This window comes from Natrix helvetica, assembly GCF_964273705.1.
Source record: "Natrix helvetica genome assembly, chromosome: 4".
Classification (NCBI taxonomy): Eukaryota; Metazoa; Chordata; class Lepidosauria; order Squamata; family Natricidae; genus Natrix; species Natrix helvetica.
In genome coordinates, this window is record NC_138550.1 from 168,021,942 (window position 1) to 168,049,874 (window position 27,933).

General features: G+C 44.0%; 1 protein-coding gene across 5 annotated transcripts in view; it reads right to left on the minus strand.

Annotated features, from left to right (window-relative positions):
* Positions 1 to 27,933, minus strand: part of TSNARE1 (t-SNARE domain containing 1) — a 291,135-nt gene that overhangs the window by 86,251 nt on the left and 176,951 nt on the right. For all 5 annotated transcript variants that reach the window (XM_081951106.1, XM_081951107.1, XM_081951108.1 and 2 more), the window contains 2 exons: positions 8,769 to 8,841; positions 6,726 to 6,808 (listed from right to left, as the gene is read on the minus strand). In XM_081951106.1, coding sequence (XP_081807232.1) covers positions 6,726 to 6,808; positions 8,769 to 8,841 — 156 coding nt within the window. The remainder of the gene's footprint in view (positions 1 to 6,725; positions 6,809 to 8,768; positions 8,842 to 27,933) is intronic.

The window sequence follows — 27,933 nt, forward strand, 5'->3', positions numbered from 1 at the left end:
GCAGTAAGGAGTGGAACGTGTCCCAGGACATGATGGATCTAGCCGATCCCATGTCCACCTCCATGGAGGTTGGCACTCCCTCGATGAAAATGGGGAGATGCAGTTTACCTCGGCCCTCCGCAGAGGAAGAGGCCGAGTCCACCAGCCACTCCGGGAATGCTGCGGTGGGGTCGCCAACGGTGAGGGAATTTTGGCAACGGGCAGGCAAACGGGCTGGAGCATGGGGCGGCTGAGGAGGTTGCTGTGGGGGTCGTCGGTCAAGAGGCGCGGAGCGGCACACGGCGGCCAGGTGACCCTTTCTGCCGCATTGGTGGCAGAGAGCTTGTCGGAATCGGCATTGGGAGCGTTGGTGGCGGCTGCCACAACTGAGGCACTGACGTCCATCTCTGGTGGAAAGCGACTGGAGGCGGTCGATAGTCTGGTCTACCTCGGTGCGGAACGAGGAGGCAGTAGAAGGAGCATAGGAGGTGGTGGGTGCCGCGTAGGGTGAAGGCGGCACATAGGCAGCATGAGGGTGCTGGCTGAGGTGGCTGAAATCCGGGGTGGATTGGTCAGCCATTTCGTAGGCTCTGGCATCGTCGACTGCGATCTTTAAAGTGAGTTCGGGTCTAGCCAGGATGCGACGATGTAGCTTGACGTCGCGAAGTCCATAAATGAACTGCTCCAGCAGCGCCTCTTCGAGGTCGCTGAACTCACAAAGGCTCGCCTCAGCGCGGAGAGCTGCGACGTATTGGGCGATTGCTTGGCCCTCTTTTTGTATACAGCGGCGGAAATACTGCCGCCGGGCAAAGCGAGATGGTGCGGGCTCATAATGGTGTTTGAGGCGAGTCATTAGGTCGTCCCACGGCAGCGAGTGGGCAGGTTCTGGCGCAGCAAGAGCCCGTGCCGTAGCGAACATCTCCAGCCCGCAATAATTAAGGAAGATGCCACGTTTCCTCTCCTGTGAGAGGCTGACAAGGTCATGGGCTATGAGGAAGCACTCGAATCTTTCGAGAAACGCTTCCCAAGCCTCAGCCTCTGGCCGGAACAGCGAAAAGGCGGCGTTAGTAGCCATTGGCGGCACTACGTATGGGTCCGTGTCGCCCGTCCTTGTCGCCAGTGTTAGATCTGTAGTGAGGAGACTGAGGCAGCTGTCAGTTCAACAGATTTATTGCTAGAACAGGCTGACAGGAACGAACAGAACGCGAGCCGTCTGACAGCTATTTATACTTTCAGCTGTCAGACGGCGAACCAATAAGAACTCATAAATTCTCCCGCCGGCTGGAGTGCGCGCCTGGCCCAATCAGAGGGCTTCCTTGAACGCCCTCTGCTGGCCAGGCTCCACAGTATTCAACAAGTCTCATGCCTCGGCTCTGTAAACCCTGACCACCTAGGATGCGGGGGTTGGTACAAACAACCGGGCGTAACCAACGCCCCCGGTCTCCCAACCGACTGCAGGATCTTCTTCTGTCCTCGCATCCACCCCTTCCTGCGACCGTTGGAATATAGGAACCCTCTAAAGGAACGTTATACTGACTCCCCTCCCCCGCTCCGCTCCCTTCCTCCTCAGCCCCACCTGTTCGCCTGGCTCTACTCCTATTCCTGGTCTGGCTAGACCCACCCCCCACCCTGGATCCCTTTAAAACATTTAAAAAACATTTACACGAAAACCCCCGGAGCCTCCTCTTCTTCCACCTCTCTGGATTAATACATCCGTCATCAAGGTGGACCCTTGAAAGGGCAGAGGGCCATATTTGCGAGAGGGGGGACTCCCGCAGTTTTCTTGCAGATGTTTCATTACCCAACTAGGTAACATCATCAGTGCAAGAAGGGACTGCATATCAGCCAAGAGCAAACCCCACTGCCTTCCATGCTGTCTAGTTGGGTAATGAAAGGTCTTCAAGAAAACAACCAAGCTCAGAATTCACCAGGAACTCCACAGTCCTCCTCCTCTTCCTCTCCTTCTTCTCCTCTTCACAAACTCCCTTCTAGAACTGATGAGGTTACCTAGTCGGGTAATGAAAGGTCTATAAGAAAACAACCAAGCTCAGAGAGCACCAAGGACCTCATAGTTCTCCTCTTCTTCCCCACAATTCCCATCTCTTCTATCTCTGATGATGTGAGCTAGTTGGGTCATGAAACATCCGCAACGAAACCACCAAGCTCAAAAAGCACCAAGGACCCCCAGTTCTCCTCCTCCCCCCCACAATTCCCATCACTTCTAGGACTGATGAGGTGAGCTAGTTGGGTCATGAAATGTCTGCAACGAAACCACCAAGCTCAGAGAGCACCAAGGACCCAACAGTTCAACCCTGAATTACAAGTATTCACTTCCATCCACAGTAGAGTTTATTCTCAAGTCCAACCCTTGATAGAGGGACAAACTTCTGACTCCAGGACCTTCTGTAGGCTGTGTTTTGTTGACCAAAAAGTCAAAATGAGAGTCATTGTGGTTACTCTTGAAGACTATTTTTGTGTCACACATTAAAAAAAATAAAGGGGAGTTTTTATGACACAAGTCACAGCTGCCCTACGTTTTATCCTTCCTTTCCCTATAGATACTCCCTCAATTATCTTCCAGGTTCAAGGAAAATTTTGATGCTTTTATGGTAATTCGGAGACACCAATCTATATACAGAGTATATAAAACATTATCGCATCCATGTTCTCCCCCTCCCCTTGCTTATTTTTATTTTATTTTAGTAGCTAGATGCTACATGCTTGCTACTCTACCGAATCTGGACAATTGATAACACCCCAAACTGGAATAAAATCTTAGAAGTTTGTTTATAAAACCAATAAATACAAGAAAAATTTGTTTTAAAAAGCTCAGTGGCTAAGTAAACCCTGCAAGAGTTTCTATCTAGTTAAGTCTGGCTACTCATTTTAATCGTTCTTTTTTTCCCCGTGTATTTTTTTGAAGCAAAACAACAACAATATTTAAGGGAAATAAACTTAGCAGGAAAGTTTGCTTTCTTTGACTTCATTTCTCCATGTGTTGAATATGGTTACTGGATTTGTCTACTTTTCTGGATTTGCAGAATACAGCAAGCAATAAACGAGATGAAAAGGGCTGGTTTTGCAGAATATACGGTACACCCACACCCCATAAACACACACACACACACACACACAAACACACACAAGCAAACACTAAACACATTTAAAATGAATCAGACTTAATTGAACCGGTTAATCATGTTGTCCAAATGCTGGCAGGGAAATATTCTAGGCCTCCCGGCATGATCATACTTTCTTTTTTAAAAATGCAGAAAATGTTCTTATTGTTTCGCCACGTCTTCAAAATAAAGATTTTAGCCTGTTTGTGAATTTACTAATGTTCAGATATTCACTAATTGAAAAAGTCGATTTGTCCCCACTTTAGATAGAGGATAGACAGACAGGAAGGATACTGATACATAGGGATATAGATAGATAGGTCTATGTGTGAGAGAGAGGGGGAGGGGGGATACCGTTAGTTAGTTAGTTAGTTAGTTAGTTAGTTAGTTAGTTAGTTAGTTAGTTAGATAGATAGATGATAGATAGATAGATAGATAGATAGATAGATAGATAGATAGATAGATAGATATGGATGGACGGACAGACAGACAGAGAGATAGATCTATTATACAGAGATAAAGAATGAGATAATAGATAGATAGATAGAAAGAAAGATAAATAGATAGATAGATGGATGGATGGGGGGAGGGAGGATAAATATAGACAGACAGACAGACAGACATAGATGGACAGAAAGACAGACAGAGATCTATTATAGTGTGTGAGAGAGAGAGATAATAGATAGGTCAGGTAGGTAGGTAGGTAGGTAGGTAGGTAGGTAGGTAGGTAGGTAGGTAGGTAGGTAGGTCGGTCGGTCGGTAGATAGATAGATAGACAGACAGACAGACAGGCAGACAGACAGATAAGTAGGTAGGTAGGTAGGTAGGTAGGTAGGTAGGTAGGTAGATAGATAGATAGATAGATAGATAGATAGATAGATAGATAGATAGATAGATAGAGATAGATAGATAGATGATAGATAGATAGATAGATAGATAGATAGATAGATAGATAGATAGATAGATAGATAGATAGATAGATAGATAGATATGGATGGACGGAGAGATAGATCTATTATAGAGAGATAAAGAATGAGATAATAGATAGATAAGAGGGAGTCAAACTATTCTCCAAGGCACGTGAGGGCAGGACAAGAAGCAATGGGTGGAAACTAATCAAGGAGAGAAGCAACTTAGAACTGAGGAGAAACTTCCTGACAGTGAGAACAATTAATCAGTGGAACAGAAGTTGCCTCCAGAAGTTTCGAATGCCCCAATACTGGAAGTCTTTAAGAAGATGTTGGATAGCCATTTGTCTGAAGTGGTGTAGGGTTTCCTGGCTAAGCCGGGGGTTGGACTAGAAGACCTCCAGGGTCCCTTCCAACTCTGCTATTGTATTGCATTGTATTGTATATAGCTCCAAGTGCCACCTATTCCATACCTGTGCTCTTGGCTTTTCTTGTCTAAATGTATAAAACCAGTTAACTATCTGGTGAAAATTCTCCCTGGGAGCAATTCTCCCTACATCTTTCTCTCAAAACCACTTCGTCAAACCTTTTGCCATATCATTCCAGAATTTGTCGACACACTTATTGTTTTTTTTTAAATCCAATTTTGCTGCCTGTTTTCTTCTCACGCGCACACCTCCAAATTCGCCTGGCCCTCGCTTCAAGGCAAACAGGCTTAAAAAAAACAGCACAAGGAAATCCTATTTTCTTCCTCCGTATCACATCTGCTTGTGCTACTTTTCCTTCCTAAGGTTACCTACTTAGGAAGTGCCAAAGATCGGAGGAGTGTGAAAAGTGGTGTCTTGTTCAAAAGAGAGCAATTATGGCTGATGCTTCTTTTTTTGGTGAGGAGAAATTCAGTTTAATACGCCTCTCTCGGAGTACTGAATTTTAATGCAAGCTATGAAAGGAGACATCTTAGAAAGGTTCCTAAAGACCCCAGGGACACGGTGGCTCAATGGCCAAGATGCTGAGCTTGTCAATCAGAAAGGTCGGCAGTTCGGTGGTTCAAATCCCGAGCGCCGCGTAGTGGAGTGAGCCCCTGCTACTTGTCCCTACTTCTGCCAACCTAGCAGTTTGAAAGCACGTTAAAAATGCAAGTAGAAAAATAGGCACCACCTTTGGTGGGAAGGGAACAGCGTTCTGTGCGCCCTTGGCATTTAGTCATGCCGGCCACATGGCCACAATACAATACAATAGCAGAGTTGGAAGGGACCTTGGAGGTATTCTAGTCCAACCCCCTGCCCAGGCAGGAAACCCTATACCGTTTCAGACAAATGGCTATCCAGCATCTTCTTAAAGACTTCCAGTGTTGGGGCATTCACAACTTCTGGAGGCAACTTCTGTTCCACTGATTAATTGTTCTCACTGTCAGGAAGTTTCTCCTCAGTTCTAAGATGTTTCTCTCCTTGATTAGTTTCCACCCATTGATTCTTGTTCTACCCTCAGGTGCTTTGGAGAATAGTTTGACTCCCTCTTCTTTGTGGCAACCCCTGAGATATTGGAAGACTGCTATCATGTCTCCCCTGGTCCTTCTTTCTATTAAACTAGACATAGCCAGTTCCTGCAACCGTTCTTTATATGTTTTAGTCTCCAGTCCCCTAATCATCTTTGTTGCTCTTCTCTGCACTCTTTCTAGAGTCTCCGCATCTATTCTACATCGTGGCGACCAGAACTGAATGCCGTATTCCAAGTGAGGCCTTACCAAGGCCTTATAAAGTGGTATTAACCCTTCACGTGATCTTGATTCTATTCCTCTGTTGATGCAGCCTAGAACTGTGTTGGCTTTTTTGGCAGCTACTGCACACTGCTGGCTCCTATTTAAATGGTTGTCCACGGAGACATCTCTGGACAGCACTGGCTCTTCAGCTTAGAAATGGAGATGAGCACCGCCCCCTAGAGTTGGGAATGACTAGCACATATGTGTGAGGGGAACCTTTACCTTTACCTTACTAAAGACCCCATGAAAAGCGCTGGCATTTTTCCAGAGTCTGATTGCCTATATTTTTCCAGGATCCGGTTGTGTGTACTGTACACCACCTGCAACGGCATTGACCCTCAACCAGCCCATGGAATCCACCTCTCAACCAGCAGTTCACCTTCCAAGGAGCCTCACCTGATATGATCTCCATATTATAAGCCCCATCACAAGACCCTCAGCTGACCCCTCACAACCCTTCACAAGGCCCATCACAAGATTTTCACCTGACGGGACCCACATTTGACTCCTCACAAGACCCATCACAAGACTTGATGTAACCCACACTTGATCCATTCTATCACCCACCACCAGACCCTCACCTGACGTGACCCCTACTTGACCCAACACAAGGCCCTCACCTGATGTGACTCACAAGGCCCATCACAAGACCCTCAACTGTCATGAAACACACCTGACCCCTCACAAGACCCTCACCTGACGTGACCCACACTTGACCCCTCACAACACCCATGCGACCCTCACCTGCTGTGACCTCCCCATCACAAGACCGACTGACCACACAAAGCCCTTATCAGCAGAAGAACGCCAACACTGACATTCCCTAAAGTCAGCTGAAGACGTTACCTAGCATGGTAACGAAACGTTCGGAAACCAACCCATAAGCCTGGAGAACGAACTTTCACTCCCCTACATCAGTTTTTCTCTCCCATTTCGCCTCCTTTAAAACAATCCTCTTACTTGGTGCTGACTGGCCTTCGCCAACTGTTCGTTGGCGGAGTCGACATTCACGGAGGCCGTCTCAATGTTGGCTTCAATGCTATCTATAAATTAAAAGAAGGGCAAGTAATTACGCGACAAGGAAGAATTGCTTAAATTTCTATGGAGATTCTCCGTCATCCAAGTCACGTTTGTCCCCAAGGTGTTTTTTTTCAGGAGGTGACTGGACTTTCTGGTTTTTCTTTGAAGACCTTTCGCTTCTCATCCCAGAAGCTTCTTCAGCTCTTTTTTTTCCCCATCAAGTTTTTATTTTATTTTATTTATTTTATTATTTTATTTAATTTTAATTTTATTATTATTTTATTTTTTATTTTATTATTTTATTTTATTATTATTTTATTTTATTTTAATTTTATTATTTTATTTTATTTTATTTTAATTTTATTATTTTATTTTATTTTATACTATACTGTACTATACTATATGTAAACAGGGGTGAAATCCAGATTTTGCAATATCCTTCCTCTGCCATGCCCACCAAGCCACGCCCACCAAGCCACGCCCACTGAACCGGTAGTAAAAAAGATTGAATTTCACCACTGTATTTATACCTATCAATGTGTGAATGGTGTGTAAATGAAAATGAAATGTAATAACTATGAGTAATAATATTATGTCTATTTGTTTTGAAATCTATGATACCCAGGTATACATTTCAAAACAAATAGATATAATATTATTACTCATAGTTATTACATTTCATTTTCATTGTTTCGTATATATTCATACCTTTTACTACTGCCCTTCAGTTTTTAAACCTCCCTTTTGTTCTTTCATACATCTTAATGTATGTATGTGTATGTATGTATGTATGCATGTACATATGTGTGTGTGTGTGTATGCATGCATGCATGCATGTATGCATGTATGTATTAAGTGTTATGTCAAAGCACCCAGTGTGCCCAAATATGAGAGGGAGCATACTGCTTCCCTTTTGCCTTTCAGCTCCACCCTAGGAGCCTTCCAGGCAGAAAACCATTTTTGTGTTGCATTTGTGCGGATAAATAAATAAATGGAGACTAGTATGGATCTATTTCAAGCTATTTAGCTCTCATCAGCTAGCCATACCCTTACTGGGATTCGAACCTGCACTGTTTTTACCTGTTAGGCAGTTGTATTAGCCTCTAAGCCACAAGCTCTCCTCCCTTATCAGCTGAGCCAGCTGAGAGCTAAATAGCTTGAAATAGACCTATACTAGTCTCCCTTTATTTATTTATCAGCACAAATGAAACACACACACACACACACACACACATGTATATACATACATACATACTATTATTCCTCTCTTATTTCTAACTATATTTTAACTTTTTTAGTTTTATTATTCATATTTCCTTTATTTAGCTCTTCCCATCTACTTATGCTAAAATTTCATTCTTCCTTCTTTCATCATTCAATGTCTCAAAGTACACTTCTTGTACCAATCACAATCCTTTAAACATTTAAAGTGCACCTATTCATGTTCTTTCCAATCCTCCAACCCGTGTGATTCTACTATTAATACATACATTTACATTAAAGAATATTCTTTTATTATCTAATCAGCCATTATTTAATTTTACTATTTCGTATATTATTATATGATTTCACTACTAATCATATTTTTATGCATATTTAATAACACCATCATTCAATCTCTAATTTTCCAATTAATGCTTAAAGCTTCCTAAGCTCTGACTGGATGGTGGGGACTGGAAAGATTTGTATTCCTTGCAGGCAGCTGGTCATTTGCATCCTTTTAGAGTGTTGTTGAGGCCACTTGGAGGTTTATCTGTGTCCTCAGGTCATGGGCTGTGTCAGGTTTTTCTTTGAAGACATTTCGCTTCTCCTCCAAGAAGCTTCTTCAACTCTGACTGGATGGTGGGGAACGGAAGGATTGATATTCCTTGCAGAGAGCTGGTCATTTGCATTCTTTTTAGAGGGTCCCTGAGGCCACTTGGAGGTCTATCTGTAGTAATAGTGGAAATGGGTTTAGATTTCAATCCATTTGATGATACCCACCTATTGTTTCTCCCTGTTCATACACCATCGAGGCCAAATCTTTAATGATCTGGTTGACATCCAACATATCACCCTGGAAAGAAAAAAGAAAAAAAATGGAACTATGAGGGAAAAAAATAGGAACTATGAGAAAAAACTCAATACTTAACATTACATGTAACAGCTGCAGCCAGAATCATATACACACAAACTGGAAGAACAAAAATATATTAAAAATGTGATAAAAATAATATTACGAGTCTGCTGAGATGGACAGACTTACAAAAGAAAAAACAGATAAAGGAGAATCTGATTATTGCTTAGTATGAAATTTATGGTGCAAATGGCTAGAGGAAAGATGCAAAGAATAAGAAAGCATTAAGGATGAAGAAAGATTAAGAAATCAGAAAACAATCATAAAACCATATAAATAAATAAGAGGGGGGAAATGTAAGACATATTGTATATAAAATAGTACAGAATATCAGTTATAAGAGGAATCTATGTACACAGATAGATAGGAGAGGTATTGTATAGAAATTAGGACATGGAAAGAGTATGTATACATGTACGGACAAAAAGAGCATAAGGCAGGCATACCGATGTGGAAATGTTGCAGGGATGATATTTGTGTTAAAAAATGGGAAAAAACTGTTTAATAAAAATATTTTTTTAAAAAGAAAAAAGAAAAAAAAACATAAGAAGAAAAAACTATGAGTGGAAAAAAAATCAACATTTTTAATAGAAAGATACCAGGAGTTGGACAAATATGGTTTATCTTATTCCAATTCTTCTTCTTTTTTTTTTTTAAGAAAAAAACATTCTAGGAAGTTAACCTCCCATTCCTGCATTGAAAGCAAGGAATCAGAAAGGAATTATAACTGTTCATTTAGTAACTGTTTGAACACTGAAAAAAGTTGGTCGATGGCCATTTTGCACTCTTAACGACCTGCCTCTCTCCAGTCACAAGATCAACATTCAGACGCTTGGCAACTGACTCGTATTTATGATGGTTGCAGTGTCCTGGGGTGTTTGTGTGTCACATGATCAACTTTTGCAGCCGTCTGACAAGCAAAGTCGATGGGGAAGCCGGATTCACTTAACAGCTGTGTGACTAACTGAACAGCTGCGGCCGTTCACTTAATAACTGTGGCAGGAAAGGTGGCAAGGAGGAGCTCACTTAGCAACTGTCTCGCCTAGCCACGGAAATGTTGGCTTCAATTGTTGTCCTAAAGGCAGGCTTACCTGTATTGGTAAGTAGCCCAGCATACCAGAACCATCCAAAATTTGCAAATATGAGATTCAAATTGAGGCTCCCTCCAGCCACACCAAAATTATTCATATGTTTCATTTTTCATAGTTCATCTGAGGAAGAACCCTTAGTCAAGCGAATAACTAGAATAGAATAAAATAGAACAGAAAAGAATATTCCATTCCATTCCATATATTTTATTCTATTCCATTCCATTCCTTTCCTTTCCTTTCCTATTCTATTCTATTCTATTCTATTCTATCCTATCCTATCCTATTTCTTTTGTTATTCTATTCTATTCCTTTCCTATTCTATACTATCCTATTCCTTTCTTATTCTATTCTATTCTATTCTATTCTATTCATTTCTATTCTATTCTATTCCTTTCCTCTTCTCTTCTCTTCTCTTCTCTTCTATCCTATTCTATCCTATCCTATTCCTTTCCTATTCTATCCTATTCCTTTCTTATTCTATTCTATTCTATTCTATTCTGTTCTATTCCTTTCCTTTCCTATTCTATACTATCCTATTCCTTTCTTATTCTATTCTATTCAATTCCTTTCTATTCTATTCTGTTCTATTCCTTTCTTATTCTATTCTGCTCTGTTCTATATTTATTATTCTGTTCGGTTTGGTTCTCTTTTCTTCTGTTCTATTCTGTTCCGTTCCATCCCATATTTTCTCTTGTGTGTTCTGTTGTGTTCTGTCCTACCCTACCCTATCCTACTCTACTCCGAGTCAAAAATGACTTGATGCCCCATAGTCAACCAACTAACCTGTACTTCTCCTTTTGTCTTTTGCATATGGGCCTGGTAGAGCCCCAAGGATTACGTTGGGTGGGTTTAGAGGGCAGGGAGTAGGGACACAGTTAGGCGCCTTCTTCAGAGCAAAATAAGTTCAGATTTCATTGGAGGAATGAAATACCAGGGACAGTCATCCGTGGCTTAAGCTGGAGACGGCTCTCCAAAAGTAGCAGGTGAAAGACCAAGCTGAAACTAAATTAGATCTGACTTCATTTAAATGTAAATTTAATTAAAACTAAATATACTTAACGTGATTACTCCGCAGTCATGCATTTAATTATTTTCCCCTTCTGTCACAGGAAACGTTAGCATTGGGCAAGAACTTTTGGAGGTCTTTAAGGAGGATACACAAGACTTTCAAAAGCCACTTGTAGATGATCTACCTGGCAACTTTATGAGTTTATGGGGGGGGGAGAATTCCACGCACACCTTGGGCTAGAGTCAGATCTCAGATGACTGCAGCAGGCTTGGGAGGGGTGCACCTCATTGGGGAATGTGATTTATGACACAGACTGAGGGGAGGGAAGGAACAGGGGCAAAGTTCAGCTATAATTCAAATGAGGCTTAGATCTGACTGCAACAGGGTATTGCCAAAATGGTGCTCATAATAAATTACTGGTTTTTATATAAAAAAACAAAAACCTTGGCTCGAGGCTCATGAATCAATTAAGGGCATCTTTCGGAAACCTGACACTAGCTCTGCCCTGACCGACACCGGATCCTGGAAGATCGATTACACAATCACTTGGAATCTATTAGCCTTGCCAGGAAATCCAGAAGAACTAACTTTATTGGAAGGTTACATTTGAATCTTGCATAACTGAACGGATGTTGTTCCCACCACCCCTTTGCCTATAACCATGATGGTGAACCTATGGCACGCGTGTTCTGAGTTCACCTTTTTAAAAGCTATTTTTCGCCTTCCCCAGGCTCCAGAGGCTTTATAGGAGCCTGGGGAGGGCGAAAAGAGCCTTCCGCCCCCCCCGCCCCCCGGAGGCTTCAGGGACCGTCCCTGAAGCCTTCGGAACGCTTAAAACCACCCTCCGAGCAAACCGGAAGTCGGAGGGTGGTTTTAAGCGTTCCAAAGGCTTCAGGGACTATCCGAGGCTTCCCTGATGCCTTCGGAGCGCTTAAAACGACCCTCTGAGCAACCCGGAACTTCCGGTTTGCTCGGAGGGTGGTCTTAAGCACTCTGAAGGCTTCAGGGAAGCCTCCGGACAGTCCCTGAAGCCTCCGGAAGGCCTCCAGGGGGTCGGGGGAGGCTCTTTTCGCCCTCCCCAGGCTCCTATAAAGCCCCTGGAGCCTGGGGAGGGCCAAAAAAACATGTAAAAATGGGGGGGGGGTGTCGCGCATTGCATTATGGGTGTGGCACCCCCGCACTCCTCCCACTTGTGGCACACGAGCCAAAAAAGATTCACCATCACTGGCCTATACCATGTTTCCCTGAAAACAAGACAGGGTCTTATTTTCTTATGAGTCCCCCCCCCCCGAAATAAGCCCTTGGCCTTATTTTCGGGGAGTCTTATTATTTTTGAGCCGCAGGACAATGGTGGGTTGCAGGCGGTACGCCCTGTTACGGGTATACTGGTGCCTGCTGGGAGCAATGGGTACCGTTCCGGTACGGTGCTCCGGAGGGACCACTTGTCCGCCCTCGTTCTTACCTGTATTTGAAGGAAACGGGCCATCGGCCATATGGGTTGCAAGTGGCCCTCTCCGGATCTGCTGACCCGTGGGCCACAGGCCGAGGTTAAGGGACCACCACTGGTTCAGGAGGCCCCTTAACCTCAGCCTGTGGCCCGCAGATCTGGAGAGGGCCGGAAGTTCTGTCTCTGTTTCTGGCACACTCTTGCCAACCCTTTTTTTGCAGCCGCCACTAAGAGAAGGGGCGTGGTAGCTAGGGTTTGAGGTAGTGGCCTCCGCGAGGATGTTCCACATGGATGGCAGGTGCCTGTGAGGCATGTTCCCCCTCCCCCAAGGAAATGGCGAGGACCGGCTGCCTATGCGTTTAAATATTTTCAGGAAGGGCTTATTTTCAGGGGAGGGCTTATTTTAGCATATGCGCTCAAAAGCCCAATTGGGCTTATTATCCGGGGAGGTCTTATTATTTTTGAGGTGTAGGAGGCGACGAGCATGGTCACCTCATGGCTGCTGCTGTGTTGCAATATTTTCGGGGAGGGCTTATTTTTGGGAGGGGGGGCTTATTTTAGCGCATGTGATCAAAAGCCCAATTGGGCTTATTATCCGGGGAGGTTCTTATTTTCAGGAAAACAGGGTAGCCCTCGACTTATGACAACGATCGAGCTGAGACCATTGAATCCGGTAAGATAGTCTGGACTCTGTCAACTCTGTTTCAAAATGTTTTTTTTTTAAACAATCAAATTGAAAGCCGTCGTTTGCACAAATGACATTAAGATGTCATTTAAAAAAAAATCATTTACAAGTAAACCTTTACAACCATGTTTTCCCCAAAATAAGACCGGGTTTTATTTTCTTATTAACCCCAAAATAAGCACTAGGGCTTACTTTTGAGGGACATCTTTTTCTTCCATGTACAGGAGGCCCACTCCTTCTGCTTGCTTGTGGTAGGGCAGGAGGCTGCACAGGGTGCCAGGGCAGTCGCTGCAATGCAGGGGGGTATAGTTGCCGTGCGTGCCCTGCCCTGGCTTTCCTCAGAGCCCCCACATGACCCAACAGCTGCCTCGCCTTGTGGCATTGATGGCTCTGGCAGCCCCGTCCAGCAGAGTCCTGCATGGCCGTCTATCCACTTCTGCTTGCTTGCAGCCACAGCGGAGCAGGAGGCTGAGCAATGCGCTGGTGCCGCGGCCACAAGGCGGGGCATGGAGCTGCTCCAAACGCCTTGGACCGGCTTACCTGCCCCCCCCCCATACACACCTTTACACCTGCCTCACCTTGCAGGCTCTGCATCAGCACGCCACTTGGCCTCCTGCTCCATTGCGACTGCAAGCAAGCAGAAGAAGTGGGTGGGAACCCCGGGAAGCTTTCAGATTTGGGTTTCCCACAGATTTACCAACATGTCTCTTATTAAATTGGAACTTTGATAAAAGCTCTGCCTTGGACTCCGATTTAATTCTGGATGATATTTGGAACACTGACAGCGCTTATATTAGGCACATGAGGTAAAAATGTTCGCATATTTTTTTGGATAAGTCTTATTTTCGGGAAAGCAGGGTATGTACAATTTTATACGCAATACCTAACTCTTTGGAGTTAAAGAGGCTTTCTAGGAGCCTGGGGACGGTGAAATCGGCCTCCCCTGCCCCTCCGGAGGCCGGAAATAGCTGGGTTTCCAACTTCCAGTTTGCATGTTTGGCCATTTTTCACTCTCCAGAGGTTCAGGGAAGCCTCATGAAGCCTCCGGAAGGCGAAAAACAGCTCAATACACAAACTGGAAGTTCTGGAACGGATCACTGGGTTGCCCATTAGGCTGTTTTTCTCGTTAGAATTGCATGTACACTGGAGCTCACAGGGCAACGCCTCACGTGCTCTAAGAAATGACTCCGTGTGTCACCTGTGGCATGTGTGCCATAGGTTCGCCATCACAGGAACAGGGTCTCCTCCTGGAGCATGGGGTTAGACTAGAAGACCTCCAAGGGCCCTTCCAACTCCTGTTATTCTGTTATCCCTGGCTGTGGCTATTCTCATCGTCATCCCCATACAGTTTTAAATATTCTTTCTAAATATTCATTAGGGCATCCTTAGAATTGTGTTTATGCACACCTTTGAGGCACTACCTATTTAAGTCTATTTTTTTTTCTTGGCAGAATCTTCTGAAGTGGTTGTCCATTACCATCTTCTTCCTAGGCCAGACAAGGGATTGTCCCAAGATCACTCATCTGCTGTGATGCCTCTGGTAAGACTAGAATTCAGAATCCCCTGGTTTCCAGTTCGGTGACCTTAATTATGACCCCAAATTGCCCCTCGCTCAAAAAATTAGGACCTCTTTCTTGAGACAATGTTCTCAAGGCAACTTGATGGCGAAACTGTCTCCCGTGATGAATTCACAAGAGCTGCCAAGTAGATCTACATTCTTCAGGGGTAGAGTTCATTATGCGCCTCTGAATAACACAGTAATTAATTATGTAATACGGTAAGAATCTCATTAATTTGCCATAAAGCGAGAGAGAGAGAGAGAGAGAGAGAGAGAGAGAGAGAGAGAGAGAGAGAGAGAGGGAGAGAGACAGAGAGAGAGAGCATAGTCGTGAATGACTGAGTAGAGCAGAGAAAAAGAAGCGGGAACAGAGAAAGCACGAGAAAACCAACAAACAGGAAAAGGAAGAACCAAACACACAACATGGTCACAAATATAGTTGACTCTCTTTATGGCCTAACGGAATCGGGACGCTAAAATTTTATGGGCAATCTGCAGCACTGCTCAGAGTTTCTGGTAAGAAGAACTGCAATCGTGCGAGGATTGGCGGGAAATAGATCAATGGCTGGGCTACAGGAAAACGTCCTCTTCCTGTCACAAAATAAAATGGAAGCCCTCTTAATAATGACGGAGAGGAGAATATTTGCTGCTCAGGATTGAACTGTGGGGTCTTTGGTGTTCTCTGAGCTTGGTAGTTTTCTTGCAGATGTTTCATTACCCAAATCGAGAACATCCTTAGTGCTTGAATGGAATGGGGTTTGCAGGGAGGAGGAGGAGGAAGAGGAGGAAGAATATTATGGTGTCCTTGAGCTTGGTAGTTTTCTTGCAGATGTTTCATTACTCAAATCAAGAACATCCTTAGTGCTTGAATGGAATGGGGTTTGCAGCAGGGAGGAGGAGGAGGAGGAGGAGGAGGAGGAGGAGGAGGAGGAGGAGGAGGAGGAGGAGGAGGAGGAGGAGGAGGAGGAGGAGGAGGAGGAGGAGGACGACGACTATGTGATCCTTGGTGCTTTCTGAACTTGGTTGTTTTCTTGCAGATGTTGCATTAGCCATCAACAGCTGCATTGATAAACAACATCACGCCATTCACAAGAGACAGTCAAAAAGCCAAAAGGGAATGATAAAGACCAAAACGCCTCCTTACCAGCAACCTACACTCAGATAAGCAGGGAATTGACACTAAGATTAATACTAGACCAACAATCAAGAAGTAAATAATACTCCCATTCAACTCAGACAAACAGTAGAACAGTAAACAACAGCCTAACCAAGAAACCACCAAAAACACTTGCACCAACACTGACAGGGGAAGCTACCTGTATATAAAACAAACCCCACTCCCTCCTAGCACTGATGATGTTACCTAGTTGGATCATGAAACATCTGCAAGAAAACAACCAAGCTCAAAGAGGACCAAGGACCCCACAGTTCTCCTCCTTTTCCTACCCCCCCACTCCCCCTCTCTGCAAGCCACACTTCCTTCTAGTCCTGATGGTGTTACCTAGTTGGTTCATGAAACGTCTGCAAGAAAACAACTAAGCTCAGAGAGCACCAAGGACCCCACAGTTCTCCTCCTTTTCCTCCTCCTGCTCCTCTTCCTCCTCTCTGCAAGCCACACTTCCTTCTTGTCCTGATGGTGTTACCTAGTTGGGTCAAGAAAACAGCCAAGCTCAAAAGGACCCCCTACAAAACAATAACTATTGGTGGAACACAACTGGTATTTTCTATCTCCCAATCTTATTGGGGAATCCTTGCATTTCAGCCCCATTTACAAGCAAAGCATTTTCAATGTTATTCACATTCATTTAGTACTCTATACGATATCCATGCGGGCGGGCGTGTTTTTAATGCAGGGACTGTCATACAATTTTTTCCCCCTCACGAACACAATTTCGCCTGCAAGTCTACTTTCTGTAGGGTGCTCTGAATTTTAATTTGATATAATGGAATTAATTACACAGACAGAGAATTAAGCTTCCTCCTATGTGACAATATTGGGTTTGGGGGCATTTGCAAATCATAATTGATTGGGTTACTGAATTAACCCATTTTTCTGGGTTAACCCAATACTGCACACCGAATCACCAAGCAACAAGATGTGTTGGGTTTGTGAAACATACTAAGCTAGCAGCATAGCAACACGCTAACAAATGCTACCACCAACTAGGCTAGTCATTCCCGACTCTAGGGGGCGGTGCTCATCTCCGTTTCAAAGCAGAAGAGCCAGCGCTGTCTGAAGACGCCTCCGTGGTCATGTGGCCGGCATGAATAAACACCCAAGGGTCACGGAACGCTCTTCCCCTCCCAACAAAGGTGGTTCCTCTTTTTCTACTTGCATTTTTATGAGCTTTCGAACTGCTCGGTTGGCAGAAGCTGGGACAAGTAATGGGAGCTCACTCCATTATGTGGTGCTAGGCATTCGAACCGCCAACCTTTCTGATCGACAAGCTCAGCGTCTTAGCCACTGACCCACTGTGTCCCTTGACATTTCATTATCCAGCTAGATAACTAGATAATGAAGTGTGTAGGAGTTGATTTTTGTTTATGTGCAAATGGCTAGACCTTTCAGAATTGTTTGGAATTGTTCTTGGTGGTTCTTTGCTTAGACCGTGGTTTCTTGTTTGATTGTTTGTTTGAGTTGGTAGTTGCTTCGTTGGACTATTGTTTAGTGTTTGAAAAAGAACCTTTTTTTTATAAACTTGCAACAATGCAGCGTTTGAGCGCTTCTCCTTCAAAGCCATGCTATGCATCAGGAACTCCCTGCTTTCTTTCTTCTGGAACTGCAACCCACGACAGTTAGAAAGAACTTGACTTAGATGAGCACTTTTCTCAGAGTTTGTTGCAGAAAAATCAATTCCAGAAAGCACACAGGAATAATTGATTCAGCTGGATTCATTAACTTCTTTACATGCATGATAACAGATGAATAAATGTACAATACCAATAGTAGATTTTTCCAATGTGGTAGAAGTTTCAAGCAGAGCACAAGCAGGAGAGAACAGCTAGTTTCATTTCAGAGTTCAGAGCAGACAGAGTAGTTTCAGTTTCCATTCTCAGCAGACTCAGATCTGTTTTAAGCTCCCATTGGCTGACTTAGTTGCCATGCCTATTCATTGGCTGACCTTGTTCCCATGTCTCTCCCAGTCATGAATATTCTAACAACTTTTGAGTGTGGGAAAGACCCAGTGAAGCTTTTAGTTCAGAAAGTCGACCCAAAACTAAAGTTGTCCATTGGCATTTATTTTCCGTATGTTTTGAACCTCTGACTTGAAGAGAACAAGGGCTGCAATTCTTGTAAAGATGCTTTTCATGTCACCTTCTGTGCGATGAAAATGTCACCTCCATCAATTCCCGCTTCCAGAAAATGACGGCGATTATTTATTTACTGAAATCTCCCACTTTTCTCGCCAGTTTTCCTCTTATGTCATTTTGTGCAAGCATGCTCTAAAAGACTCCTTTTCTGTTTTATTGTAGAAGGATTCTTTTTTTTTCCACGTCTGTTCAACTGTTGTGGGAACAAGAATTGGAGGCTAAAAGTGCTACCCAAATGTGAAAAAAAGTTAAGAAATGCAGAAACTATCCAGGAACACTTGGGGGAGGGGAAGGTCACAATTTAACACCACCAGGGGTCCACGCAGGCACGGAGGTGTAGTGGTTATGGGTTTTGTTGTTTGGAGATGGGAGCTGTAAACTGTTGTACAACTCGTAAGAGCAGGAGGAAAATGCTAACTTTTTTCCTGAAGTAGCTTGATATAGTGAATTATATTTTTTGCCTGAATAAGAGTCACTGGGCCATTGAGAATTGTCAATTAGCATTATTTATATGTAGCAAAAGAGGGATGGAGGGAGGGAAGGAAGGAAGGAAGGAATAGCAATAGCACTTAGACTTATATACCACTTCACAGTGCTTTCCAGCCCTCTCTAAGCAGTTTACAGAGTCAGCCTCTTGCCCCCAACAATCTGGGTCCTCATTTTACCAACCTCAGAAGGATGGAAGGCTGAGTCAACCTTGAGCCGGTCAGGATCGAACTGCTGGCTGTTTGAGCAGAGTAGCTATGTAATACTGCATTCTAACCACTGCGCCATCATGGCTTCATAGTTTCATAGCCTTCTAATGGACATATTGTTTGCTTTCACTCTACTGCTTTCCAGAGGATGCTCAAAACAGCTTTTTCAAAGAGATTTTAGGCCTTGGCTACAACTTCCTTTCCATCCCTTCCCCCCTTCTCTCTCTACATCCTTCTCTTCCCTCCCCTTCCTCCCTTCCCTTCCCTCCTTTCTTCTTTTCCTTCCTCTGTTAACCTCCCCTCCCCTTTCCTTCCCTCTTTTCCTTACGTTGGGGCATTTTGGTTACTGTTTCTTATGTCATCTGATTTATAACCCCCCTTAATGTCCTTTGGGACACGATCTGTACATGTAATATAACAGGAACAGCGACATGACTTAAGCCACACTGGCTCTGAAACCCTTAAAGCTTCTCAGCATTTTCTCCACTGAAAATTTCAGCACCACGGCCAGCAACGTTTTATATGAGAGCTGGAACATCCACAGTACTATAACAAACCATGAATCAAAAACACAAGGAGTTCTTAATCGAGAGAGAAGCCAATGGATCAATCAATTCGCGGGAGCGATTCCAACAAAAGCAACCAAGCCATCTTTGTCTATTTAGATGCCCCACTTAGCTTTACAAATCTTAAACCCATAAAAAATGAATGTAGGACGTTGACCTTATGTTGCAATTTTATTCACTCCTATTAAGCAGTCAGTAGGAGCTGCTTCCTGCACATAAATCTACATAGAATTATCGATAGAATATTTGTAGCTCAGGGCTCAACTTTGGGGTCCTTGGTGCTCTCTGAGTTGATTGTTTGCTTGAAGATGTTTCATGACCCAACTAGGTAACAACATCAGTGCTGTAAGTGAGTGAGGTTTGGGAGGAGGAGGAGAAGGAGGAGGAGGGGGAGCTGTGATGTCCTTGGTGCTCTTTGAGCTTGGTTGTTGTCATGTAGACATTTCATTACCCAACTAGGTAACTACACAGAGTGTAACCTAATTCAGCTTTTGTTAAATTGCTGTCGAGAGAATCTCCATTGTAACCTAACGTGCCAACTTCATAGATAAAACTTCTAGGCAAACTGCCAAGCTTAGCCTAGTAAAGTAACAAAGTGGATTTTGCAAAGCAACCTTGCTTGTAACTTTAAATGTGTGTTCAGCATTCCCTAACAAAGCTCTGTCTTATATGCCAGAAAATGTACTTCTTTCCTCTTCTAAGGTCCATTGTTTTCAGTGCGCTGAGAAAAATTTATGAGGTTTACGTAACATGAAATGATGTTTCTAATACTATGACAATCTCTGCAAGCTGTGTAAGACTATAAGAAGTTTGAAAAAAAAAATTCACAGACGGTGAGACCTGTTTCTCTCTCTCTCTCTCTCTATGCCTGCTCTTTTAATGTGGGAAACAAAAATGCTGCCAAGTCTTTTTTGTTTTCTGCAGAAAACAAAAACTGATTATCAGTAGCCTCATGTTCAGAGTTTCATTGGAAGTATCAGATTCTGAGCTGAATTCAAAAACCTTACAATCTCTTTTGAATGGTATGTAGAGATTGTTTCTCTCTATGTGTCTGTTGATGGCAGGCAGGGAAAGCCCCTTGTGTATACCCAGAGAGCAAACCCCACTTCCTTCTAGCACTGATGATGTTACCTACGTTGGTAATGAAACATCTGCAAGGAAATAGCCAAACTCAGATACCACCAAGGACTTCACAGTTCAAAATACCATGCTACATAGGATTGCAGGGCAAGATATTTGTAACCCAAAGTCCATTCTCTTTCTTCGAACACATGGAAAACTTAAACGATCCAGAAAAGGAACCGAAAACAAATCTTGCACATTTTAATAATTCCGCACCAGTTCTTTGTTCAGTGGAAGGCCACGGAGGTAATATAACTGTGGGGGGAAATATTTCAGAGAAATTCATTTTTGTTTTATGGGACTTCTGGGAAACCAGAGTAATTATTGCCACTTAAAACTGTCATGAATAATAAATTATCATTCAATTATTGTTTCACCGAAAATGTGATAGCAATCACATTGCTCAGATGAAAGAGAGGACCTAATCTTCCAATTATCCCCAGGATTCAATATATACTGAATTCGGGATAGGGGACATTATGGATTAGGGAATAAAGCTACTAGACAGTTGAGTAATGAGAAACTACATCAAAATAGGGCAAGATAGTTCTTAAGACTAGTGATTCATGTTCCTTTCGGTTCAATTCTGAAAGCAGGAAGGAAGGGTCCTTGGTGCTCTCTGAGCTTGGTGGTTTTCTTGCTGATGTTTCATTACCCAAACTAAGTAACATCTAAGGAACATCACTATTCCTTCCTTCCTTCCTTCCTTCCTTCCTTCCTTCCTTCCTTCCTTCCTTCCTTCCTTCCTTCCTTCCTTCCTTCCTGGTGACATCATCGGTGCTAGAAGAGAATGGGGTTTGTGGAGAGGATGAGAAGGAGAAGGAGAAAAGGACTCTGGGGTCCCTGGTGTTCTCTGAGCTTGCTGGTTTTATTGCAGATGTTTCATTACCTAACTAAGTAACATCATCAGTGCTAGAAGAGAGTGGAGAGGAGGAAAAGGAGGAAGAGGAGGAGGACTGCGGGGTCCTTGGTGCTCTCTGAGCTTGGTGGGGTTTTTTGCAGTTTCATTACCCAACTAGGTAACAACTTCAGTGCTAGAAGGGAGTAGGGTTTGCGAACACCTAGAAGCAAACAAAGTAATAGCCAAAAGCCAACATGGATTTGTCAAAAACAGATCATGCCAGACTAATCTTATTGCATTCTTTGTGACAAAATTAGTGGACCAGAGGAATGCCGTTGATATAGTTTACTTGGACTTCAGTAAGGCTTTTGATAAGGTAGACCATAACCTACTACTAGATAAAGTAGAAGAATGTGGGTTAGACAGCATCACCACCAGATGGATTGGTAACTGGCTGACCAACCGCACTCAACGTGTAGTTCTCAATGGAACTGCATCTACATGGAGGGAAGTATGCAGTGGAGTACCCCAAGGCTCTGTTTTAGGCCCAGTACTCTTCAACATCTTCATCAATGATTTGGATGAGGAAATAAATGGGGAACTCATCAAATTTGCAGATGATACCAAGCTGGCAGGAATAGCCAACACTCCAGAAGATAGGCTTAAGATACAGAAGGATCTTGACAAACTTGAACATTGGGCACTATCTAATAAAATGAAATTCAATGGTGAAAAGAGTAAGGTTCTACATTTAGGCAACAAAAACGGAATGCACAGGTACAGTATAGGTGATACCTTACTCAGTAGTAGTAACTGTGAAAGGGATCTTGGAGTCCTAGTGGACAACCATTTAAATATGAGCCAGCAGTGTGCAGCAGCTGCCAAAAAAGCCAACACAGTTCTAGGCTGCATCAACAGAGGGATAGAATCAAGATCACGTGAAGTGTTAATACCACTTTATAATGCCTTGGTAAGGCCACACTTGGAATACTGCATTCAGTTCTGGTCGCCACGATGTAAAAAAGATGTGGAGACTCTAGAAAGAGTGCAGAGAAGAGCAACAAAGATGATTAGGGGACTGGAGACTAAAACATATGAAGAACGGTTGCAGGAACTGGGTATGTTTAGCTTAAGAGAAAGAAGGACTAGGGGAGACATGATAGCATTATTCCAATATCTCAGAGGTTGCCACAAAGAAGAGGGAGTCAAACTATTCTCCAAAGCACCTGAGGGTAGAACAAGAAGCAATGGGTGGAAACTAATCAAGGAGAGAAGCAACTTAGAACTGAGGAGAAATTTCCTGACAGTGAGAACAATTAATCAGTGGAACAGCTTGCCTCCAGAAGTTGTGAATGCCCCAACACTGGAAGTCTTTAAGAAGATGTTGGATAGCTATTTGTCTGAAACGGTATAGGGTTTCCTGCCTAGGCAGGGGGTTGGACTAGAAGACCTCCAAGGTCCCTTCCAACTCTACTATTGTATTATTGTATTATTGTATTATTATTGAAGAGGAGGCGGAGGAGGAGGGGGAGAGGAGGCGGAGGGACAGAAATGGAGATGGAGGTGAAGAAGAAAAAGGAGAAGGAGAAGGAGGAGGAGAAGAAAGGAGAAGGCGGGACAGAAATGAAATGGAGATGAAGAAGGAGAAGAAATAGAAAGAGAAAGAGGAGGAGGAGTGGGGGAGGTGGAGGTGAAGACAGAAAAAGGAGAAGGAGGAGAAGAAAGAGAAAGAGGAGGAGGGACAGAAGTGGAGATGGAAATGAAGAAGGAGGAGGAGGAGAAAGAGAAGGGGGAGGAAGAGGAGTGGAGGAGGGGAGAAGTGGAGATGGAGGTGAAGAAGGAAAAAGAGAAGAAGGGAGAGGAGGGACAGAAGTGGAGGTGAAGAAGGAGCGGAAGAAAGAAGGAGAAGGTGGAGGAAGACAAGAGGGGTAGGAAAAGAAGAGGAAGAGGAGAAGAAAGAGGAGTCCTTGGTGTTGGAGATGGCAGCAAAAAGCCACAATTAAACAAAATGCGTAGAGCCCTGGTGCACCTCTGAAGTTACACGCAGTGGCAGCATAAAATATGTGACAGGAATGAGGTTTTTTCCACCCATGGTAGAAAGAGTAACCAGGCGGAGATGGATGAGTCTCTGTAAGCTTCATTATAGAGGCTCATTCGCTGGCTGAAATATGCTCCCATTCACGATGGGAAGAAGCAGCGAGCCATGTTTTATACGCTTCATAAACAGGTCAGCTGATGTTTTCTGTTTATGGAAAGGGGCACATGCAAGGAAATTATTAAAAGCCGTATTTTAATACGTGGCTATAAGCCATGTATTAAATTATTAAAAGCCATATTTTAATATATGCTTATAAGCCAAATACAGAGGGACGCAGTGGCTCACTAGCCAAGATGCTGAGCTTGTCGATCAGAAAGGTTGGAAGTTCAGCGGTTCGAATCCCAGTGCAGCGTAATGGAGTGAGCTCCCGTGACTTTCCCAGCTTCTGCCAACCTAGCAGTTCGAAAGCACGTAAAAATGCAAGTAGAAAAATAGGAACCACCTTTGGTGGGAAGGGAACAGCCTTCCATGCGCCTTCGGTGTTTAGTCATGACCACAGAGACGTCTTCGGAGAGCGCTGGCTCTTCAGCTTTGAAACAGAGATGAGCACCGCCCCCTAGAGTCAGGAATGACTAGCACATATGTGCGAGGGGAACCTTTATCTTTTTTTTTACAGAGGGAAGGCAATCCCAGGGAAGTGCCTGGTGTTTCTGGGGAAAATGCGAAGAAATGATTTGTTACGGCAAGAGTCGGTTTGAGGCAGGGGTGAACGGTGCGGAAATTCGTAGTGGGGAGGGAAGAGTTCTAATGCTGCCTCGGCCACAGAAAGGAGATGGGTTAACTTGGGCCAGGCCCTTCCTCTCGACTCTAAGAATCCTCTCCTGGAAATCTTGACAAGAAAACTGCAGGGACTGGTCGGATATACACACACACACACACAAACACACACACAATCATTTGAGTTAGAACAATTAATCAGTGGAACAGAAGTTGCCTCCAGAAGTTGTGAAAGCCCCAACACTGGAAGTCTTTAAGAAGAGGTTGGGTAGCCATTTGTCTGAAACGGTATAGGGCAGGGGTGGCGAACAAGTTCGACAAAAAGAGCCAAAATTTTAAACTGTGAGAGTCAGAGAGCCACACCACGTGCTCCCTTTCGGTGCTAAACCCGGAAGTACGGTCTTGCCCCGCCCCTGGCGACGCGACGACGCTTGCCTGCGCCCCACCAGCTCGGCTGGGAACGGAGACGTTTCCTCAGCGGAGCGGAGCGCCTGAAAGGGACGCAGGCTCAGCCTGCCAGGCTGCCACCACTCCACTGAAGACATTGCTGAGCAGAGAAACGTCTCCGTTCCCAGCCGAGCTGGTGGAGCGCAGGCAAGCGTCGTCGCGTCGCCAGGGGCGGGGCAAGACCATACTTCCGGGTTTAGCGCCGAAAGGGACAAAATCCAAACTTGGCAAAGAGCCACAGTATACAAAATAATGATAAGAGGCAAAGAGCCGCATTCATTTTGGCAGGGAGCCGCATGCGGCTCGAGAGCCGCGTGTTCGCCACCCCTGGTATAGGGTTTCCTGCCTAGGCAGGGGGTTGGATTGAAGACCTCCAAGGTCCCTTCCAACTCTGCTATTGTATTGCATTTTGATCGTTTTGGACAAAGTTTACATCGTGCCTGTATGGATTTCATGAGGGGGCCTTCTATGGATGTAAAATAAGAGTCACCTAAAGTTCTTATTCCCGTAAAGGATAAGAATACATGTTTGGTATCTTGTGATTTGGGTCCTCCTGGAGAGGCATCCACAAAAGGAGTCATAAAAGTCAAGATGGAAGATAATCTGAAGCAGCGGTTTGGACTTTTGCTCCTGTTCTCTTGAACGAAGCATTTCACTTTTCTGCATTTATGTAACTTTCTTTTTCTTTCTTTTTTTTTCCTTCCTGCATTCCTTCTCCACCAGAATTCAAATAAGCCTTAGCAGCTAGCAAGAAAGAAAGAAAAGAAAAGAAAGAAAAAGGGAGGGGGGAGGAAGGAAAAAAAAGAAGGAAGGAAGGAAGAAAGAAGGAAGGAAGAAGGAAGAAAAAAAGAAAAAAAAGAAAAGGAAGAAAGGGAGGGAGGAGGGATGGAAGGAAGGAAGGATAGAATGAAGGAAGGAAGGAAGAAAAATAGGAAGGAAGCAACAAAGAAGGCAGGAGGAAGAAACAAAGAAAGAAAGAAAAATGAAGGAAGGAAGGTAGGTAGGAATGATGGAAAAAGGAAAGAAGGAAGGAAGGAAAAAGGAAAGAAGGAAGGAAGGAAAAAGGGAAAGAAGGAAGGAAGGAACAAAGATGGAAGAAAGAAGGAAGAAACAAAGAAAAAAGAAGGAAGGAAGGAAGAAGAAAAATAGAAGTAAGGAAGGAAGCAAAAAAGAAGGCAGGAGGAAGAAACAAAGAAAGAAGGAAGGAAGGAAAAAGAAAGAAGGAAGGAGGGAGGGAGGGAAGGAAGGAAGTAAAAAGAGAAAGAAGGAACAAGAAGGGGGGAAGGAGGAAGACACAAAGAAAATGGAAGGAAGAAAGGATGGATGGATGGAAGGAAGGAAAGAAGAAGGAAGGAAGGAACAAAGAAAAAAGAAAAGGAAGGAAGGAAGGAAGGAAAGAAGAAAAGGAAATGAAATCCTATCAAGTTGTTCACATTTTCAACATGTTTGTGGAGAGAGTGTGAAAGGAAAAGCAAAATATCAAAATAAATAGAGAGATAAATTACTTATTTATCTCTCTTTCTCTTTCAGCTCCTGTTCTGGCTACTGTCATAAACCTCTCTATCTTCCTCAACTTCAGAATTTATTATTTCCTTTGATCTGACCACTGATTTTAAACACCTGACTCTGGGCAGCTGAAAACACGTCCCAAATAATGACAACATGTAAACAAATAAACAAACCTCCCAAATAAACTCAATCAGCAGCCAAGGTTCAAGACCCAACCACCACAATAAACATCCCTAATCTTTGAAGCTTGACCAAAGTCTCACAGGGTGCCAGAGACAGCTGATAAATGTTGATGAACCTCTCTTTACATTTCTACAACACTGCATGATTTATTGAAACGCTGCAAAAAAAAAAAATCACTGACGTATTAGCTGAAATGCAAATCATGTCTTTGCCTACATGGAAATATAGATCGATTAAAATATTTAGCCTGCAAATAAACATTTTAGCTTTGGAGCCAGGAAATCATCAAAAAAAAAAAATCCTTTGCGGAGAAAAGGCTGCATTAATAGAGAGAATCAAGATCACAAGAAGTATTAGTTGCTGTTGTTAGTTGTGAAGTCGTGTCCGACCCATCGCAACCCCATGGATCACGTTCCTCCAGGCCTTCCTGTCCTCTACCATCCCCCGGGGTCCATTTAAGCTCACGCCGACTGCTTCGGTGACTCCATCCAGCCACCTCCTTCTCTATCGTCCCCTTCTTCTTCTTTTGCCCCCAATCTTTCCCAGAATTAGGCTCTTCTCCAGGGAGTCCTTCTTCCTTCTCATTAGGTGGCCAAAGTATTTGAGTTTCCTCTTCAGGATCTGGCCTTCTAAAGAGCAGTCAGGGTTGATCTCCTCTAGGACTGACCGGTTTGATCACCTTGCAGTCCAAGGGACTCACAGGAGTCTTCTCCAGCACCATCGTTCAAAGGCCTCCATTCTTTGGCGCTCAGCGTTCCTTACGGTCCAACTTTCACAGCCATCCATTGCAACTGGGAAAACCAGAGCCTTAACTATACACCCTTTTCTTGGGAGGGTACCAACCTGTACCCCTTTATAAAGTACCACTTTATAAATCCTTAGGAAGGCCACACCTGGAATACGGCATCCAGTTGTGGTCACCATATTATAAAAAAAGATGTTGAGACCTTGGAAAAAATGCAAAGAAGAGCCACTAAGATATTTAAAGGCCTTGAGACTAAAACATACAAAGAACGGTTGCAGGAATTGGGTGTGTTTAGTTTAATGAAACGAAGGACTAGGGGGGACATGATAGCAATGCCCAGGATTTGAGCGGCTGCTACAAAGAAGAGGGGGTCAACCTATTCTCCAGAGGGAAGGACAAGTAACCATGGATGGAAACTAATCAATGAGAGAACCAATCTAGAAAGACTGAGGAGAAGAGCAACGAAGATAATTAGGAGACTGAAAGGTAAACTGTACAATGAACAGAAAACGGAACTAAATATCTCTTATGTAATGAAGAGAAGGAACATGGTAGCATTCTCCTAATATTTGAGGGCGTGTCCCACGAGGAGGGAGCCAACTTATTCGCCAAAGCATCTGAAGGCAGGACAAGAAGCAATGGATGGAAACTAATCAAGGAGGCCCTCCAGAGGCCAGAAAAGAGACCCATTTTTAAACTTCCAGAACTTCCGGGAGGCCCGTTTTTTGCCCACCCCAAGTTCCGGAGGCTTTTTTCGAGCCTCCGGGAGGGCAAAAACATCCTCCCCCGGGCTCCAGAGGCCCTCCCTGAAGCCTCCTGGCTCCAAAAACCGAGCCCGGAGGGGCATGCCTTTGCGCATGCATGCGTGACCCCCCACAAATGCATGTGTGTTTTCCGCATGCACGGCAGAGACTTGAAAATCAGCTGCGCGGCGGAGCTGAGCGACAGCTTGCGTACCCACAGTGATGGCTTTGCATGCCTCTTGTGTCACTCGTGCCACAGATTCG